The sequence below is a fragment of the Cryptomeria japonica genome, chromosome 5, assembly GCF_030272615.1.
Source record: "Cryptomeria japonica chromosome 5, Sugi_1.0, whole genome shotgun sequence".
In the NCBI taxonomy this organism is placed as follows: domain Eukaryota; kingdom Viridiplantae; phylum Streptophyta; class Pinopsida; order Cupressales; family Cupressaceae; genus Cryptomeria; species Cryptomeria japonica.
Genome location: NC_081409.1, coordinates 835,985,045 through 836,006,812, shown reverse-complemented (window position 1 = coordinate 836,006,812; position 21,768 = coordinate 835,985,045). Strand labels below are relative to the sequence as shown.

The following is a 21,768-nucleotide window of genomic DNA, read 5'->3' as shown; positions in this document are numbered from 1 at the left end:
GCTCAAGGGATTAACGTCAATTCGAAATTTAATAAATCTCTAATGTCTTCTCTTATCATTCAAACATATAATATGCATGCTGTTTTAAATTGTGGCACTAAATTAAAATAGATTCTACAATATTGCCAATTAAGACGATGGCTGCACAAACTTGTCTTGAAACAAAATTAGATCTTTTTCTTTTAGAAACAACTGCGTCCACTTTTCCCAGATTTTATATAATAAACGACTTAAAATTTTAATATTTTTCTTATATTAAAAAATCAGAGCACTGAATATTTTTGGTGTATTGAATAGAAATACTATACATCGTTATAAAAAAATAAAAAAGAAGTGTGCACAACGCTCCTAATATATCCACAAGCAACCATATGTAAATAAGGGCCAATCATAAACACATAGTTAAACTACATGAATATTAACTTAAACATGTTCCCATAATACCTCACAAACTCGTAACAAAAATGTTTTTTCCTCACTATCTCCATTTGGCGAAAAGTTAAAAATAAATAAATAGAAAATCAAATTCAAATAAGCCATAAATTATTCATAGATAAAGACTTATCAGAATTAAATGCTAATTGCTTCTCCGACACTACTCTCATAAAAGAGATCAAACAAAGCATTAAGCTATCTAAATTGGATAAAAATACAAGGCAGCTTGGTCAGCTGGTTCTCTTTGAACATTGCCTCATTCAATGCCGGTGCACACCCTCACTTCAAAGCTACCAAAAATTTTAGTAGCTAGCAACTAAATATTGGTATTTTCCATGTCATACATCAAACAAGAAATTTGTATGTGACCACTTCAGCACTGCAATGTATGACATTTTTTCCAAATGCTGCTACATTATGCCTCAATTCAGCTAACCTTTTCGAGAAGATTTGAAAATGACAACCTCTTGCTTCATCCAGGCACAAAATCTCACGATCCTGCAATTAATAATGATCAAATGTGTAGGATGTTTTAAAAACAAAAGAAGGCATACCAAACATAAGGTTAATAATTGAGTCCACATAATGGCAGAATACACTACCTGCAGCCTTAGGTTTCCACATAAAATCCTGCATTCTTGGCACACCTGACTGCTACAGAAAAAAATAAACAAATGTAAGTAGGTATTAATTTAGCAAAAAAAAGCAGTTGAGCAATAATGAGATAAGTACCCAAAGCAAGAATTAATTTGGCAGAAACAAGCAGTTGAGCAATAACGAGATAAGTACCCAACGCAAGGCACAACTACATAATCACGCTATACTATTCAACAAACTATATATTATATAATCTACCGCAAGAAAATCATAAAACAATACAAACCTGTTGCACTTGATGGCGGGATGCATCAAGATTAGCATTGACTCCTTGTAGACCATAGCCAATGTTCTGCATATAACAAATAGGTTCATGTTAGTCATTAAAATAAAACTACTAACATAAATCTCTATATTGAAAATTGCAATCAATTAAAATTATATATTTAAAAAAATCGCATTTGATTGTTTAATTTCTCACATATATTTAATCAAGGTCGGTCCCATACAGAATACAAACTAAGACAAAACCTTGATTTGCTTGCCGAAAGTTTGATGTTTCTCTTTGCAAGTCTTAAATAGAAGTATTTCAAAATTTGTTTTGATTGCCACAACGTCAAATTCAAAAGCAATAACAAAGGAAGCCCAAGCTCAAGTAGTATGCAACTGTCCAGAATAAAAAACAGTGGCTAGAAAAACTTCATGGATAGAATAAATGTGTAGTGGAAAAGCTTGTTGGCTGGAGAAGCACATAGTATTTGTCTACATTTAAGTTTTTTTCCTTAAATGCATTTAAATCACTGGTAGGAAACAGTAAATTTATAAAGGAAGAATTCTAAACTAGAGGTACAGAACAGTCACTGATAAAGAGACCTCCAAAAAGTTTTTATTTTTTGCAGGACAAAGCCTTGGGTGCACAAACCCCAGCTGAGCCTCTTGTGGACAAAAATAACAAAATCGGAAAATCCGGAAATTCGGAAGCTTCTTCACATCCTAGCAAAGAGCTCAAAAGAAATGAACAAACTCTTGACCAGAGTCAAAACATGCAGCTTTGTGAAGCTCCCTGAAAAGGAGAATATAGCCCCTTTCTACTCTTCACAAGGTGCTGCTTATCTTTGGATTTATCAATGCCAGTAAAAGGTCCAGTCTCTCGTTGTGAGGAATCTGCCTTTCCAAAAGATCCTAGAGGATTCAAATTTCAATCAACACAAAGGATTCACAATTGCAAGATCAAGGGCAAATGCTTGCCATATGAAAGAAACGGGGATAATTCTGTTATCAGAAATGTAGCCCATCCAATACCCATATTCTAACTATATGAAGGATGATTCAGATAATTGTTCTGTTTTACCATGTGCTCTAATATTCCTCACCGTATTAAAAATTTTAAAATCAATTCCAAATGCACACAAAAGCCTGAAAACCATACAGATAAAATCTGAAGTTGTTTCTTTTGCATAAATGATAACTTGATTTCGTAGATGACTTTCACTATTTTACATAATCTCAAAAGCAGATAGAAACAAAAAAAAACATTACCTGAACTGGTCGTTGTGCAAGCATTGAAGATCCAGAATACTGTAAAAGAAATGTATTTCTGTGAGAATCCATATCATAAAAAATACACACCCACGACTTATTCACAAACTAGGGAACTAACCGGTGTTGTCAATGTCGGTTGCTGAAGTTGTGCTTGTTGCTGCTGCTGCTGCTGCTGCTGCTGAGTCTGGTGTTGCAGCTGCTGTACTTGATTGATTGATTGAGGTTGCACCTGAGGTTGAGCTTGCACCTGGGTCTGTGATTGTTGAGGCACTGGCTGTGGCTGCTGCTGTTGCTGTTGTTTCTCAAATACTGCATATTCCTCAGGTTTCTCCCACTGGCATCCATGGTGTAGTCAGCTTATAAGTAAAACTTTTCTGAAAGCAATCAAAATATATAAATTGTTTAAAACAAATTACAATTTGTCTTACCTTGCTCTCTCCAGTTACACTGTTGTAATAATACTTGTAACCCTCTGGAGAAGTATGTTCTGTCCAGTTACAAGTTGCAGGAGCAGAATTTGGAGCACTCACAGTAGCCACGGCAGAGGTAGCCATTAGTGCTGATGATGCTAGCGGAGCACTGACAATTGCAGTAGTAACTGCCGTCTGAGATTGATTAGGAAGCACCCATGAAGGCTGCTGTGAAGATAAATGGTGTTTTAGCAATCAAAGTCACTATGTTCATATTGCTACACATCCACATTTTTTAATAACATGAATGTTAAGGCAAAAATCTATATACTACTCAACAAAACCTAATATAAGATGCTACCGTTAACAAACACAATACAACGCTAACCTCTTGTTGCACAGAATGAGCTGAAGCCACCTGATAATAGGTCTGCATTAAAAGAGAATGAAACACAATTGTCCAGTTACTATAACAGTTGACTAAATCACTTCACATAAAACGAACAGCTTATACATGTTTACTTAATACATATAAAAATAAGTTTCCTCAAGTCATAATCCTTCGGTTAGGCTTCTGCTCATACCTGTTGCTTTTGTGCTTGTATAGGTTGCTGTTGTTGCTGGGATTGTGCCACAGGTTGCATTATATGCATCTGATGCTGTTGTTGTAAATAAGGATATTGCTGAGAAGGAAAACCAGACTGAGTAGAATGGCCTTGCTGTTGCAAGGATATAGGCAGATTCTGTTGCTGGGACTGTGGCTGTGGTTGTTGCTGTTGCTGTGGCTGTGTCTGAGTCTGCAGCTGTGGCTGTGTCTGCATCTGTTGTTGCTGTGCCTGTAGTTGAAGCTGTGGCTGTGACTGTTGATGTGCCTGTAGTTGAAGCTGTGGTTGTGTCTGTGGCATCTGCTGCTGCTGAAGAGCAGCTATTGGCAAATGTTGTTGCTGTTGTAAACTAGAAGGAAGCTGCTGCAGTGCAGGAGCTATATGTGGCTGCACCTGAGGCTGGGAGACAGGTAGCTGAGAATATAATGGCAATGACTGTTGTGACGATGGCAACTGACCAAGAGAAGGATGTTGCACATTTGGCTGAGATGATTGAGAATGTTGTCCAAACTGTTGCAGAGACTGCGGTGATTGTTGCACTTGAGAGTAAGACTGTGGAGGTGGTTGTTGTTGGTGCTGCATAGAATGTGGCAACTGCTGCTGTAATTGAGGGGCTTTCTGCAGTGGTGTTGGTTGTTGCCCATAAGCCTGAATTTGCTGCTGAGCAAGAGGTTGATTGAAACTCTGAGAAAAATAATCATAATTTTTTAGATACGCAGGCTCTGAGAATGCAATTAGCATGTTTGTGCACATTCATGTCAAACAATAGACTTCATAGAAGTAGTAATCATTGAATGTAATCTTAGAGATTTGTTAAGTCTGGAACACACATACCTGATGCTGAGAGGGTGGAGTTCCAATTCCAGAAACCATTGCAGAACCATTAATAGGGCCACCAGGGCCAGCAATTGTTCCACCCTGCGAGTTTTCATGAGGGCATAATAGCTATTCAATACAAAAACAAAATCTTGGTTCCTCACTGATTTGAGCAGAATAATGCCACTTCATGCTAGTGACACAGACAAGAACCCAAATAAGGAACACAAAGGTTTACCATTGCTGAAGCAGCCCCAGCCGCACTTCCCCTAGGAGTCAGTGGGCTTCCATAGGAACGGGTTCCAACATGTGATGATGTTCCCATATTAGGTGTAACCATAGGCCGCCAATTTGTAGGAGGACCGCGCCCTCCCATGTGCCCTCCTGAACCAGAACTAGGCCTAAAATATACAGCAAGGTAAATATCATACAAAAGAGACACAAATTAGATATTTGAACATGTATTAAAATTACATGCTCAAAAATAGATAACACCTACCTGACCCCCAGCTGTCCCTGTGGTCGAGAACTAAATCCAGGGCCTCCATAAGCAGGTCTGCAAATATCAGAGAAGAAAAAAATTGAAAGATAATTCATTTAAAACTTTGAAGCCCAATCTTCGACATGCAAAAGAAACTTAAAAAATATGGCAAGGCAAAACCTCATATCAGCTGTTTTGGGTCTTTTAGGATCAGCAAAACGTACAGTCAAAGGCTGATCACAACCCTGCAATCATGCAAAAAGCTCATTTGACGGACATGGAATATGAAAACCTCGACTGTATTGAAATACTGCTCAAATATTGATGATTGTACCAGTAGCATCACACTAACAATGTGTTTGAGACTCATTTGGACTCTCAATAATACACACCTTCATGGTAAATTTCCCACTCAATCCATTCATGGCTTCCGTAGCCATTTCCCTAGAAGGATATTTAACAAAAGCACATCCTGAAAGCATGACATTGAGAGTGGATATGTCATGGAAGCATAGTAAATGGATAGCAATATAGCAAAAGCTCAAATATAATACTATTAATGTCAAAATATAAACCTCTGCTCTGCTTTTGTTCATCTCTCATAATATAGACATCATCAACACGCCCATATGGAGCAAAAATCTGTCATGCATAAGGGCAATCTTCAGAACTTGTTCTATTGCTTAGTGATGATATTATCAAATACAGTCCATTTCTAATAGACCTGACAGGTAGCATTTGGAGATCATATGAAAAAAAGAGATTCTAACGTTTAACTAAGAACATGTATCCCATTCAGTATCTACAGGCAATATGCTGACTTCAAGAATACAAAAGAATGTATTAGGATCTCTATATTCATCTTGATAGAGCAACACACCATTCATAGTCCACCGAAAGCAATCAATCGGACTGAATACAAAATACTACTGTATTATCCAAGCCATGCCTAAACATTTACAAACTAAACAATTAAGCAAAACATTTTATAGTTCAGGACCACTTGCAACTTTAGGAAGTGCAAGGGATGTGCTGATAGGAAACTCAAGGGAGTGTTAAGAAGATTAAGAGGCATTGAAGGTATGTATCGAAGTATAGGATATACAGATTGATATAAAAAGGAATGAGATCTCTCCCCATCTCCTTATTCCCCCAGTCTCTTCATTCATGCACAGGAACAAAATTCCCCAAGAAACCAAGGTCACATGCCTTATTGATTGGGAGTGTCTTATGCAAATAGGGACCACTCGTGAGTGAGCTCCCTATCAAGAATTGCATTTCTTCTAATGAAAATTATATATTCTAAAAGTACAAACAGAACATTGCAGATTGAGGTGAGAATGGAATCAAAGACTTGCTTGCAGCAATAAATATCATAGGTTAACAAAAGGGACTTTTATTCAAAGTTCGAATCAGTTTAAAAGGTAATAACTAAGTTACCGATTCGGGTACAGGTACAGATACAGGTCAATAAAAAAACACCAAATAACAGTATCAGATCAGATCGTGCTGTTTCGTAATTCTTTGGTCAGATCCATAGCAGATCCGGGTGCCAGGCCGGAACCGGGACGAACCCAACTCGAACCAGAATCCGGCTTGTACCCATACCCGATTCTGCTCTTCCCTGCACGAACCCAGTAACTCATGGTAATAATAGTATATCTATCATGATTCATATTTATAATGAATTGATTTTGGATGAATCAGATATGACAATATAAAATCTAATTTGACAGCTTATCTCATTTTCTAGAACCATAAACCATGGTAGCAAAATTCTTTTGGGGAAAAAGAAGCAAACCAAAAGTAAAATATTTTTTGGAAAATCAGGACTTAAACAGGAAAAAAATATTAGGAGGCACACAAATTTGTTGTTTTTTAAAAGTTAAAGGCATTTAGATAGCATAAAGACAGACAGCAAATCAAATTGAGAGTTTAGCCCATCAAGCGCAAATATTGGAAAATGGCATTTCTTGCCAGCTATCACTTAACTCACATTCAGCAGTATAATGACTTTAGCTTGCCAACTTTGTCTGTGGCAGTCCTTGTATATTAAATAAGTTGCCCAATGTATGATAGAAGATAATCCTTGATTGTGGCTTTGATTGTGAAGATGCAGAGATTTGCAACAAGGGATATCTGTTTGTAGATTTTGTGATCATGATTCATCATTGGTTTATTTCTTGATTAGACTTATAAGTTGGATGGGAGTTTGGGGAGAACACCCAAACGGGGAGGGGCACTGCCCCTCACATCTTCCCTATTGCAATATAGGGTGGGATCGGGAGGTGGGGCCCCGCCACCAAAGCCCAAATTAACACTTTCAAACCAATAGACCTTCATGATGCACACCAATTTCATATTTTTTTGTAAATCCTAGATGGGCGCATGTCATAAACCAAACAAGCATTGAAAGGTTGTAAGTTTTTTGTTTTAAAAGTAACTAAAATGTCCCTAGGGATATCTGGTCATCCCCTAGCCATTCCCTGCAATTTTTTTGGCATCCTAATGATCTTTCCTATATTTTGACAGAAAAGGGGACATTTCCGACCCATCCCTGAAACATCCTCTATAGGGGACAGTGTCATTTGGGCAAGGGACACATCCCCAGGGAGCACTAAATAAAACATTAGAATCTTGATATCTGAACTTCAATCTCAAAAATTCTTTGAGCAATATTTAAACTTAAATTTTAACTATTAAATTTTAAAATTTTAATTTTGCCCAATATATAAGTTAATGGTTGTCATCATCATCCACCACTAAGACTCCTGTATGTATTAATACATGAAAGTAATTAGACAACATTATGTTCGACAAATGTGTGCCTCTGCATACCCTATGGCATGTCATTTTCCTGTAACTCTACCCATGAAATTTCTTGAAACCCTAGGCAAGCTATGGCAATGTCATTTTCCTGATAAAATTTCATGAATGTGCCTCTGCATACCCTATGGCATGTCATTTTCCTGTAACTCTACCCATGAAATTTCTTGAAACCCTAGGCAAGCTATGGCAATGTCATTTTCCTGATAAAATTTCATGAATCCCTACCCATGTTGCACTAGCAATTGGAATCCTTGCCCATCGTGGGCTTAAAAGTGTATAAATTGCATGAGTAAATCATGCAGGTAAAACAAACAATGTTTCCTCAGTATTTTCTACATTTTAGTGCATTTACACACCAAAAACTCGTTAAAAATCACAGGTCAATCATTTTGCTAAAAATCACAATTTATTGCAGGGGGGAATCTGCAAACCTACAAATTTCTGATTTCTGTGATTGATCACGATTTTTACTCCTATGCTATAAACTTTCAGTATTAGTTGTTAGGTTTTTTTTTCGGAAGCATATATACACAAATCACAAGAATGCTATTTTAAAGAGAGATTTACAATAGTGAACAATTAACGAAAGCAAAAACAAATCAATGATTATCAATATTCAGGTGGTCGTGTTTGAGATGACTACGGCCTGCAACATCTAGTACTTGGTATATTTAAAAGGGTAGAGAATGAACAACCAATGGAGCAATCGAGTGTGAGGGATAAGTGAAGGGCTTAGCAACCAAGGTTATAGCATTAAGTCAGTTATAACAATTCTTGAGTAGTCTTTGGAGTTGATAAGATTGAGATATAGAAGGGAATCCTCTATATAGCGCTTCAAATCAATGAATTAACATCTTTCAGCTTCTTGTTAAAGCAAACCCCATTGGTCAATCTTTTGCCTATGTTAGTAGAAAACAGGCCCTACCCTAGTGGTGTTAGAATAATGTAAAATATAGCAGTAAAATTAAAAAATAGAACCTTTAATTTAGTTAAACACCAAACACACCCTTATTCACACATCTTTTTGAAACCGTGTGTTATCCACTCTCTTAACATTATGCTACAAAATATTTGCACTAAAATTGATTGGATCAAACAAGTGTGTACTGGGGCTGAAAAGATCCAAGTGTTCATCACCAGCCACCATATATCACAAGGCATATTTAAAACATTCTCAAAATTAAAGTTGTTAAGCTAAATAACATTTATTTTAATAAATATGTTTCACTTCAATAATTTTTCTGAACTACAAAAGTTTATGTTTTCTTCTTTAAAAATATTTTTTCTTAACTTTTTAATTTTTTTAATTTTGATTTCAAAAAGGTAGCTGAGACCTGTTTTGCCTCCAACACAATTGTCTTAGAAGACTTATGAAGGTTTGGGAGGCACTTTCTAACATGCTCATCAGCCAAAATTGGTCCATATGGAGGCAATCCAGCACTACAAGAGCAGCAAATATTGCGCAGATGATCTTAGATGGCATTGCATGGAACCATATTGAATATCTACTCAGTTTCACCAAACCCATTTCAGTATAATATATTATATTGACATGGATAGGCCTTGATTGGGAGAGATTCATGATGGCATCAACTCAATAATTAAAAACATAACCATCATAATTGAAAAAGAGCCTAAAGAAACTTTATTCAATCAGCTACACAAAATTATCAGAGGGATGGAACAGAACAATCATCCCCCTACATCTTCTTGCTTTTGCATTGAGTCCAATATATTATAGTGTTGAGATCCTTTTATGCCAACAAGGATTATCCTATATAGAGATTTTGACGTCGGCCAAATTGGCAAAGGTGCAAGATAGCACTTCATAGACTCTTCATTGATCCTAACTTGTGGGATGTAGTTAGGATTGAGTAAATGAATTTTGTACACTCCAATGACTTTAGTATTGATATTCGTCACAAGTTGAAGGTCGATGCTCACAATTGGTGGTACTTCCATTGTCAATCATTCACACACCTCTTGTGATCAAAATTTCATCACAAGTTTTATAAAAGAATTCTTTCATATTTTAATTTTCATTTATAATTTAAATTTTTAAATGCTTATAACTCTTTAACTCTATAATTTTGTCTTAATGGTTTCTAATTCATCAACATCTAAAAGGAATTGGAGCAAATACTCCTCCATTCGCTCTATAAAGAGCAATCAACTACACCCAAGAAAGGCAAAGGACTTAATGTATGTGCATTCCAACTTATGTCTCCTTTCACACAAAAAGTGGTTACAAGGAAGTGGGATATCAAGCCAAAGCATACCAACGTGGATGCTTTCACTTCCCACTTTATTGCACTTGATGTTGAAGACAAGCCAGCTACCAAGCATGAGAATGCTAGCGCAAGTGTCAAGCACCATTTGTGGTTCTTCTAATATATTAGTACTTACAGCATCTAATGTGATGCTTTATTTGTGATAGCTGATTGTTGACACTTGACATAATTTTTTTAAAATTCAATATATATCATGGCATTTGAGTTTGACTAATTGACATTATAGTGTTTTAATTTTTATGGTGGTTTTGTTATTATATAATATTATGTGGTATTATGAAGTTAATTACTACTGCAAACAAATATATGTTTCTTTTTTTGTATGTTGTTGTATGGACAAATCCAACCCAAAAACAATTTGTGACCAAACTCACAAAACTGAACCCAAACCAGTACCAAGACCAATAACTTATCCCATCAATGTATTGTTATGTGAGATGTCAGTACAATCTTGTTGTAGCTATAATTATCCCCACAATGTTCGCGATGCCAATGCCAAAATACCAAATTCAAGGTTTTACAATTATCTTGTAATGAATTGACTTGTATTGATTGTTTTCCTACTTCTCTTACTCATTACAAGAATTAGCAATCTTGCCCAAATCCAGGAACTACAATTTTGGGCCTTTCCCTCTGTCTTACATGAACCTTAATAGACTACATCACTTTTAACCTCTTAGCATAGTCTGATGTCAACCCATGAATTTCAGTCTTGCCTCATTTCTCTTCATCTCTCTTACATGGTATATACTAAATCACATCCAACATCTTAACTCAGACTTGCACCAATACATGAAGTGTAGACTTGAGCTTTTTTATACACCTTTCCTACTTATTAGTGTGGAGCTTCATGCAATATTTCTGTTGCCATTACAGAAAGTTCCAGAGACAAAAGCAATGAGTGGCAATGCCAGGAATGTCCTCTACAATACCATAAAGACTAAAACACTAATGTACTAGTATTGGGAAGTCATGGAAATAGACGTATTAAGAGAGATATTATTGCAACAGCTTTCTGGATTTACTGTTCATCCTACATAATCGCCGTCCTTTACTGTGTCAATTGTTTATCAGCTCTATAAGAAATTTGAGATTTCATAAGTATCGTGAATTTGATTAATGCCTTGAATCTTTTTACTTTATGGTAATGTGAATGAAAATTGTGTTCACTGTGCAGAATACCCTGTTATTGGAGCAAAGAACCAGCAAAGCAGAGCTCAGTGATAATTCCTTTCTGAATTTACCTTAAATTATTAAGTCATGCTCCAGCTTATGCTGATGAAATTGGGGGTTTGTAAGTTCTCCCATAGCTCCACACATTTTGTTTTCTCCAGCTTCTGCATTTGTACAATTTGTTACCTAAACTAGACTAAATAGGTTCATTATGACATGAGAACTTGATTTTTCAGTTTTCAATGTTCATCTCTATCTTGAAAATCATCCTATCGTTAGAAGAGAGCTTCCCTTAATTTTAGATTTTTTAAGAATTCAAAAGCAATATTCTCTACAAAAACACCTTTTTTTGAGGAATTTAAATGCAATATTCTCTACCAAAACACATATTACACCTGAAATTCAAAATTCAATCAAATGGATAATAAACACCATTCCTCTCGAACTTAAAAGCTAGCAAAAAGTGATTCCTTCTTCAAAAACAGTTGATCAACTAGCATACCATTCTGTAGTAGAAGGAACAGTATAAAGGTGCAACTACCGGATCCCGCAATAAATAACAATAAGTCTAACAATACCACAAACAATTACCAGAGAAACAATGAAGAAGTAAGTTCATACAGATTGAAAACCATAACCAATGAAAAATAAGATATTCATTATAGTAAACATCATGGCATAAGTACTCCAAGCTCGTCCAAGAATGCAAAGCCATGCTAGAAAAGTTCTCAGCCATAAAACCATGACCTCCGTTCTGACGACAAAGCAGTGGAAGTCAGTGTGCAGTCAAAACCCATATATTACAGCACAAGAGAGGAGCAAATGAAGATGTGAAGCTCTCAAAAAGAAGGGGCAAAGCACACCAAAGCACAGGTAGAGCACTTAGCTCTGCAGGCAAGAAGAGGAAGGCAATGGAAGAGAGTTTCAGGCTGTGATCAGGGGTTTTCCTAGATGACCATGACCAGCAAACACTAACAGTGGTTTTCAGAGACAACGAGTATGAGGAAGAGAAACTTCTGCTGCGCAATAATTGAATTTAAAGTTTGTTTATCAAAAGTCAGGTAGGTGAGAGAGGCAGCAGGATTTATGCCAGTGGATTTCCCCAATTAATATTCGGTTGACAGCCATATATGTACAACTATACTATCAAAGTCACTTGCAAAAAGCAACTCACAAATCCTGGGACCTGAAAATTGTTCTCAGGCATGTAACAGTTCCCAGGCCCAAAATCCCACATAAGAAGCCTATCAGCCAATAATGGGACTTCACAATATTTTGAAAGCAAAGATTTTATGCAAAAATAGTAATACCACTAGAAAACATTATGACTATCTTACTATGAGTTACATGGCTGAGTGATAAAGATATATCTTGATCTTCACTAACTACTGGAAAAGGTGCAAACCTGCTTGGCAGGTAACTGACAAATAATGACCATCATGGATGACTAATGTAGAAAAATGATAAATCAAAAATCTCTGGTACTCATATCTAAAGATAAAGACCAGGCCTGTTCACTTAAATAGTCTAACCCTTAAAATTACTTATCATCGCCTTAAATGGTTTGTGAGAACAGATCCCTTGACCTCTATCAAAAGATCTCTTAGTACTCCACTATTCATGATATCATCCTTTTGAGCAATTTATGTAGAGCCTCCGTTGATATGAATTATATTGTTGCAACCTATGGGAGGAACCTTTTCCAATTGGGTGAATCTCAAAGCCTCCACATTCTCAAAAGCTTCCTCACTTCCTTGACTCTAGTAAATTCAGTTGTTTTCCCGATGGCAATGGTGCAAATGTCATGGACTATGTTTTCACTAGCAAAGCCCCTCATCCCCCTCCCTTCTTGTGTTTGAGTTCTACTCTGTTCCACTCACCACAACTAAATACATGTATGAGTTCTTGCATCAAACCATTCAAGATGTTACCCTTGACTTTTGCCCCCACACCATACTTTATCCTAGGGCCCCCCTTCCCACCACAAATCCTGCCCCATGAACTGATGGTATGATAATGAAAGTAAATCCCTTCAATAGAAACTTTGCTTTTCCAAAGATCCTCCATCCACTCACCCTCCACAGCGAGTAGCATTATCTTCTCTGGCATAAGAAATGCGAGTTTCTTGCATCTAGATGGCTTGCACTCCTTGCTGATCTCCACCACTCATCGACAACCTTTTGGCACACTCTTCTACCAAGAAAAAACACAATTTCCAACATCACACCCAAGCACGAGTCCTCCTATGCTAGTTCCCTATTTGATGTTCCAAACCAAATTCATGTCATTGCTCCAACTTTTTCTTCACTGTACTCCTTTGTCTTCACATTTTCCATCAAGTGAGCTATTTTGAAGTTGTGCACCAACAAAGCAACTGATTGTGAAGATCTCCAAGGTGAATTAATCAAATATGGTGTGGATTTCCCTACCTTTCCTCATACCATGGTATTTAATGAGGTGGAGTGTTCAACTTTTTATCAATCATGGTCTAAGCACATCATAAGCCCTATTCATAAGTTCAAGGATCTCTCTATCCCTCACAACTACATGACCATTATGATTGGGCACACATTTGCCAAACTTTATGCCACAATGTTGGGCATGCAACTATCAAAGTACTTCGGGCATGTTGGCTTCAAGAGGGACTACCAGACTATTTACCACATATTTAGACTTCACGCTATTATTGGGAGGCTTGTCAATGGTCTTATGAAGTCTTTTGTTGTTTTGTTGACTTTAGACAGGCCTTTCAGTAAATTCAAAGGCACCTGGTTTTCCAAAAGCTAAGAGATATCTGCATCCTAGATTCTTTGCTTACCACCATCCCAAAGCTTTATGAGACAATTATTGGATGGTTTTAACTTCTGTGCTTCTCACAATTTCTATTTGTCAAGAATATCATTGGAATCAAGCAAGAATGCCCTCTCTCATCACCCCTAATCAGCATTTACATTGATGAGTTAGAGGAGTTTTCTTAGTAACATACCCATTTAGACAACAATTTTATTTTTTTTGAGATGCTTATAGCTATTCTCCCTTTTTGTTGACAAAGTTCTCTCACACACTACCAAGGGCTTAAAGAAACAACTTGATGCCCTTGCTTGTTTCTATGAATGTCATATTCAAAGATGGGAGATGAAATGAAATGAGATTCCTCATTTGTAAAGTTTGGGGTTATCATTTTGGAAAAGCCTATAGCTTTTATAAATTCCAAGGTTCTGTTTTAGACCACACTTGTGATGCCTTGCACAATATAATCTTCAGCAATAGTAAGCATTGAAAACTCTCATTCGGTCAAGCATCTACCCAACGTCCTTCAAATATGTTGTGGTCATTTCACATTATTCTTGTCATCACATATTACAACCTTCGTTGGATTCCTCAACATAATACATAGCAAGGTTTTTGGTGATAACTTTTTTATATAGTCCTATAATTGGGTGCTTCAAATTTAAAGTCAGTTTTTAATAATCATAAGGGTGTGTTAAAATAGTGACAAAGAAATTTTCGTTTTATAGATTATTTCTACCCATTTTATTATTTTGGGAGGGCGGACATTTTTTCACTCATTGATATCTCAAGCATAAGTGGTCCTTTCTTTTTGTAAACAAATTTAGTAAAACCTACAACAATTGTAACATTTGGTATTCGAGGTACCTCAAGTTCACTTTTACAAGTCAAGTTATCGCAATTTAACTACTGTACCCAATGCCTAATACAGCTGCAACAACAACATCAATGGCTTCATCCCTATAAATCATTGAGGTGAAATAACGACACTGTCAATTTTATTTTATTCTATTACACATTTATCACTATCATAAAATGTAAATCTTGATAGGAAGAAAAATTTCTTACCAAGAAGGTGTCATTGATAGGACAAATCCTTTTCAAATGTTGCATGTGTGCCACATTCCCCTCTACTCTCACATGCTTTAACATCACTTGCACATATTGATGAGTGTATCGAAACGACAAATTTCTTCCATGTACCAATGGAATATCAAAAGGGTGAGCATTTCAAGAGGTTTGGTGCAATAAATAAAAAAGGCAACCTCTTGGAGTTGATGGAACTAATCCATTTCCTCTTGAAAGAAAATGTCATAAGGTGTTGTGAATTGTATTGTTTCCAATCATTCTCCATGAAACCTGACTCAAAAGTGTGCAATATTTGTGATCATGTCCACAATATACACCAATGGCATGTTACTTTTGCAAATTAAATCAACCACAAACAAGAAGCAAAGATAATATCTGAATGTTGGCATCAATACAAGCCCATGTTCATGCAATTTCGCAACCAATACAGCAAGTTGCAGCAAGAGATCAATAGGTTACAAAATCTACTACAAGATTAGACACATGATGCCTCACCAAAGAAAGATGTCAACAATGATATTCCTTCTTCAAGTAGTTCAACAAAGGTTGGTAAAGAAAAGTTCTTTCAAGAAAAGTGAGAATCCCTCTCTTGTGGTACAAAAAAGTGTTGTATTGAAAAAATTGCTAATGTTCCTTCAAGTAGTGGTGAGCTCCCTCATGTGCCACAAGACAATGTTGGGAGACAAAAAACCCAACAAACATCGTGCAAACCCTATTGAGCTTGTCTACACTTGATGCAAATGTTGTTATCAATCCAATTAAGCTAAGCATTGCAAATACAAATACTGATAGTTGTACTATTGAGTACCAACCTACTGATAAAATTGTAGAGTTGCACTCGATTCCCACATAGGATAATTATGCTCTCGATCCCTTTGGTGTTGACAAGAGCAATGACTTTTTGTGCCTATGATTTCCCATTGGAATATTGATAATTAGCACATTGAAATTGTCAGATATGCAACTCAATACAAATTGTGAATATTGCATCTTGTTGATCGTACTTTTGCACTTAAGTTTTAAGTTGAAAACCTGAAAGGGCAACTTTCAAACTTTTCCCCTTAAGTTGAAGGGTGCTTAACGGAGACAGTAATGTCCCCTTGTTGAAATAGGATTTATTAATAAATAATAATATAAATTTAAATATCTAGCTACTGTAGTGTGGTTTGGAGAGAGTAAGTGTGTGGCGAAGGAGCTCTATAGAAGGGTTTTCAAAAATGTTTTCCTGGGTGATCTTGACTAAGTGCTTCATAATGTGGATGTCAACTTGACCATCCCATACCCTAAGCATTACTTCCACATTATATTTTTTGGGAATTGGTTCCTAGATTCCCAGTGATTATCAAGGGAGATATGCCATCGCATATCAGAAGACCATTGTCCAAAAGACTCGTGGGCTTCACTCTGGAGGGATTATTGGCTGATGTCATTGGACATGTTGTGGATGAAGATGCGGATTGGTTTGTGAAGTTCAAGAAGGATGAAGATATTGATGGAATAGGCAGTGATGATTCTACCGATGCTGAACCCCAAACTTGGAGCTAGACACCTTGATTGTTGGAATTGGTTCCTGGATTCCCAGTGATTATCAAGGGAGATATGCCATCGCATATCAGAAGACCATTGTCCAAAAGACTCAAGGGCTTCACTCTGGAGGGATTATTGGCCGATGTCATTGGAAATGTTGTGGATGAAGATGTGGATTGGTTTGTGAAGTTCAAGAAGGATGAAAATATTGATGGAATAGGCAATGATGATTCGATGCTGAACCAGACTTGGAGCTAGACACCTTGATTGTTGGAACGGCTTCAACAAAAGGAGCTCCTCAAGCTCACACCTCGGCTGCACATGAGGCAAGTCCCTCTAATGCCCCTACTCCCTAAGTCTAAATTTCCTTTGGTCAAATGTTTAAATATGTCTTGTTATGTTCTGCTCTTCCTATTTCGAATATTTTGATCTATCTTGGCTTCTATGGCCGAAATTTTGTTTTATTAGGAGGGGAGATATATTTTGAGTCTTTCTCTGGTTCGGCTAACCCCTAGTTTTGGATAGATACAAGGCATGGCCATATGCTATGTAATTTTTGTTAAATATTAATATAAACTTTCAGCCTCGGCCTTTTATCAAGCAAAAAATAATAATAAATTAAAATATAAAAGAATAAAAATAAAATTTAATACAATCAAAATTTAGTTAAGTTTGAGGAATGGTCGAAAGGCATGAAATGAAAAGTTGTGACTCCCTCAAACATGAGATAAAAAAGGGAGAGAAGAGAACTTCATTTGGGGAAAAACGAGACAAAGGAAGAAAGGAGCAAAGGAATTACGTAAGCATTAATGGGAAGAAGATAAAGAAGTGACTCTTTCAAAGGAGCAGCAATGATGAAAGGTTGTGACCCTTTCGAAAGGTGGTAATTGTGAAAGGTTAAGACCACCATGAAGAGGTGTGACTCTCCCTCACATTGGAGGATATAAAGGGGAGAAGATTTCATTTGAGGAGGTAAAAAGGGGAGATCAATTTGAGGAATAATTTATAATATTCTCAAGGGCAACAATGAAAAGTGGTGACTCAATTCTTGTGAAAGGTGGTCACCCTTCCACCAATAAAGTATAAAGAAGAATTCATTCCAAGCATTGAAGGAGACTTATCAATCGATGGACGAAATCAATACAATTAACATCACTTCTCTTAAGAGAGCAAAGGACCTTCAGCAATCAAATACAGATCAAACCATTCAGCAATAGATCCAAGAGAGCAGTGTTCGACTTTCAAAGAGGGAAACAGCATCAAACAGAATCTGTCCAAATTACAATGGCAAACTGAAAATACATAACCTGCAATAATTCTACAAGTATAGTGGGAAAGATTTAGAGTCCTCCCAAAAGGGGACATTACAGAGACTTGTGATGAAAACCCACGAGGGCGTCATTGAGTTATGCATCTTTGTAGAAGTTTATGTTCCTTTTTGGGGTGTCCTTTGTAGTAGCTCTCCACTCTCATCTTATGAGGGGAACATCAAAATTTTGATTTCAATTTTTTCCAACATGGTGCTTGGAGACTTCTCAAATTATCCAATGAGGATTCGCCATTGCTGCATATTGGAATAGCATCTCAACGAGCACCTTAACACCTGAGATTGCACACTTCATTTAATTTCTCTACGACTATGCATGGACCGAGATCATCACATACCTTCGTTTTCAGCAAAAAATTTCTGCTACCGGAGCAGTTTTTTATGTGTCAATATTGCGGATATCAAGTGGTTCAAGTTTTCAGCTTGATTGAAAGTCAGGTCATAAAGTGCATTGCTTCTGCACACTTTTGAGTTACTAATGGGCAAAATCAGCCTAGGTTATCCACTTTTCAAGACACACAGTATAGATGGCACACTTTTGGATTACTCATGGGCACCATCAGCCTGTGTTTTCCAATTTTCAATAACCAAAATGAAAAATAAAGAAGTCGAACAGTGTTCTACAAGTTTCATCAGTCTGAAGTAATATTGAGTTTTTAATAACACAAAAAATGGTGGTGAAAATTTTCACAGCAAGTGGGTGCATAATTCTCTCAAAATGGGATATAACATCATGGAAAGTTAACTCAACTTAAGAAAACAAACTCAGGTCTAAATACCAAGTCCATATCTTGGTTCTTGAAAAACTACAGAAGGGAATCACTTAGGCAAAACCTTTTGCAAAACAATGGTTCTTCATATCAAGAAAAAGAGGCACCATACACGAGTTGCCCAAAGCACAGCACAAAGAATGGTTCTACCAATACCCTTCTAATTAAGAGAGATGTAACAATAATGTACATAATGCTAGGAGTAGTAGAATAAAATTTCATATTTCCAAGCTACACTAGAAGTTGAACAATCATTTTCCTAGCTATCTACATTCCTATCATTTCACCTGTCAATAGTTCCTACATTTCAACCCTATAGTTTTATATGATTCAGATGTTTCGAAATCCAACTTGCAGGCCACTGGCTAGGCCCATATTGAGAGGGTCCAAAGTTCATGCTAAAGCGCATGATCTATTTCACGCAAATAGATTCTCAGTACATTGTTCAACCTTAATTTGCTACCTAACCACAACGCATTGAGACCACTTTAAGCTTGCTTCTACATCCACGTACTCAAATTCATGGGGTCCTTAACTTTTGATCATGAGAACTATCCTTACTTAGCACTGCATTTTAGAGAGGTTCACTTCACGTGTCTCCACCAAACATCACCACTATTGGTGCTTGGAGCATATTTTACTTCTTTTTTCTTTTGGCAGCTCTATTGATAGGCTGCCTCCTTGGATGCACACCCTCGACTACTTCCCAGAAAGGAAATTGTCACTAGAGCTGCCAAAGAAGACATCTACAAACAATATGTTTAGACCGCCTAGGTCTCCCACTTGAGCCACACAACCCAAGATAACTTTTTATGCTAAGCATTTCTTATAAATAGTTGAGGGTATTATTTGTCGCCCTCCCTATCTACAGTGCCACTGGTCCCATGGCTTCAAATTTCCCCTTGACCAAATGAGAGTGTGCTTGCACTAATAACAAGTTGAAACTAATCATTACATGCCATGTCCCCTTTTTGGAAATAGTGTCACAAAGAAGACCTCTAGCCTCTTTCCATTTCCTATAAGCTAAAATGAAAAGCAAGGAAAATAAATTTAAATAGTATTTTAAGTTGGGCCCAATAATTTTTAATTTTAGGGGCAACTAAAATGATATTATTAAAGTAGAAAGTGCTTTTGAACAATATTAAAAAATAATAATTAAAAAAATCGATATTTTTAAATACTACTTGAGGGAAATTTAATCAAGGGCCCGAATTGGAAAAGTATATAAAGAGAGCCCCTAGCCTCATTTGGCTAGAAGATTTCATTTTTGGTATTTCATTGTGATCTTTGCTTTCGAGTTTTGGAATCCACAGATAAAAACCCTTGGCTGTTTTCAGCAATGTAGGAGGACGAAAATCCTATTGCCTCTTATTTCTAGGTTTGAGGACAAAAACCCTCAAGTACACCAAGGACATTCTCACCGAGGGGTTGCATTGAAACAAAATTAAGAAAGCTAATGTGAAGCTTGCAACGTACTGATACGGAGCTTCAAAGGACCCAACTCAAACTTAACAATACAAGACTATTTGATGATCAAGTTGACACAAATGGTGTCATAATACTCAAACAATAGAAACACGACCCTTTGAGACTTTACAAATTGCCTCAATGCATTGACAAAGAAAAATCATTGCAAAACTACCACCTTGCTGCCATATTGATAGACCCTTACACAGTCACCCATAACTTTTGCAACTGAACAAATTTATTTGATCGCTCCGGTGAAATTCTTCGTAACTTGGTTATACAAAACATATCCAAAACTCAGCAAAATCCAACGGTGGAAATGTGAGATATGGCCCCCGTACTAGGACTGTATTTTCTGCAACAGTCTGCCCCTAAAATTTCAGACCTTTACTCCCACAATGCACATGCCATCTTGTGCATGGCCTCCTGAAACCAAATATTATGAAAATATACAATATAATACACCATCATACCCATTTGTGGGGTTAGATCAATCTGGAAATAAAATATAAAACATTTTCATGCTCACTATTAACCCTAGGGCAGGGATATGACTGTTTTCACAAGAAGTTAGACATCTTCACCAAAACAAAACCAAATCACTTCAAACCAAAGCCAAAATAAACTTAGTTCATTATAGAAACATCTCCAACCATGAAGGAATGAAAACTAATTCATAAAAGCACTCAAAACAATGGAAAATTAGACTGTACTACGTGGAAACCTGGAAAATACACATGAAAATTAGATTTTTATTGCTTCAAAACTCCAAACCCGAACAAAACACCTTTACCAACAACCCCAAAATGATTCAATTACATCCATTTATAACCCTCAAGGCCTTCTAAGCCGAAATCCAACCTAAAACCAACTTATAACTAACTTATGACAACTTTTTGCATTCTTGACAACTTTTTGACAACAAAAAGTTGCTCCAAAGTTGTCAGGTTTGACAACTATGTATGTCAACTTGTCAAACCTATATCTGAACCTTCTAAAACATTAAAACGGTCATTAGATGACCTTATAAACATATTTTATCCACCTAAACACACTTCTACCCCAAAAACCCAATTTTAGCCTTTTCTAGGCCTAATTGCTCAAAATAGCAATTTTACACTTTTTGACCATTACATTGCATTTCACTACATTTTATGGCTCACATGGCCATGTTACATCATTTAAAGACCTTATAGGTCTTGTTTGTCTTCATTTTTCATCAAATCCTCCATAGGGCCTATCAGTGACCCTGCTCCACCTTGTCTTCATGGGTGCTCCACCAGGTACCCTCTTGTGATTGCCCTAAATCTTGCCCAAGCACCTGTCAAAGTCTACTGACTTTGCCTTGATTAATTACGAAATCAGATGTTCTGTTTGGATTGATTGGCATGCTGGTCTCTTTCGATGCTTGATCTGGAATGATTAGCTGATCTGTTTTATCTCTTATGAATGATCTGCTCTTTATGAGCAGTGATGCTAATTGAATTGTTTCCCTTCTATGATTATCAGTCTGCTGCTTACTGATTGCAGATCTGTATGTCTGATATGATCTCTTGCTTTTCATTCCATTGATCATTCAATATAGAAATCTTCATTGATGATTTAATTGCTCTATGGCT

The 21,768-nt window shown here is 36.6% G+C and overlaps 1 protein-coding gene across 4 annotated transcripts in view; it reads right to left on the bottom strand.

Moving 5' to 3' along the window:
* Positions 1–393: 393 nt before the first annotated feature.
* The window catches only part of LOC131052679 (flowering time control protein FCA), a 53,088-nt gene continuing 31,713 nt past the window's right edge, over positions 394–21,768 (bottom strand). For 2 of the 4 annotated variants that reach the window (XM_057987255.2, XM_057987258.2), the window contains exons 7-20: positions 5,462–5,528; positions 5,279–5,358; positions 5,067–5,131; positions 4,905–4,961; positions 4,644–4,806; positions 4,424–4,507; positions 3,569–4,273; positions 3,373–3,414; positions 3,003–3,212; positions 2,693–2,908; positions 2,572–2,610; positions 1,319–1,384; positions 1,038–1,089; positions 394–933 (exon numbers count right to left, since the gene is read on the bottom strand). In XM_057987255.2, coding sequence (XP_057843238.2) covers positions 926–933; positions 1,038–1,089; positions 1,319–1,384; positions 2,572–2,610; positions 2,693–2,908; positions 3,003–3,212; positions 3,373–3,414; positions 3,569–4,273; positions 4,424–4,507; positions 4,644–4,806; positions 4,905–4,961; positions 5,067–5,131; positions 5,279–5,358; positions 5,462–5,528 — 1,854 coding nt within the window. In that variant the 3' untranslated portion in view covers positions 394–925. The remainder of the gene's footprint in view (positions 934–1,037; positions 1,090–1,318; positions 1,385–2,571; positions 2,611–2,692; positions 2,909–3,002; positions 3,213–3,372; positions 3,415–3,568; positions 4,274–4,423; positions 4,508–4,643; positions 4,807–4,904; positions 4,962–5,066; positions 5,132–5,278; positions 5,359–5,461; positions 5,529–21,768) is intronic. The other 2 variants (XM_057987256.2, XM_057987257.2) reach the window with 2 other exon arrangements.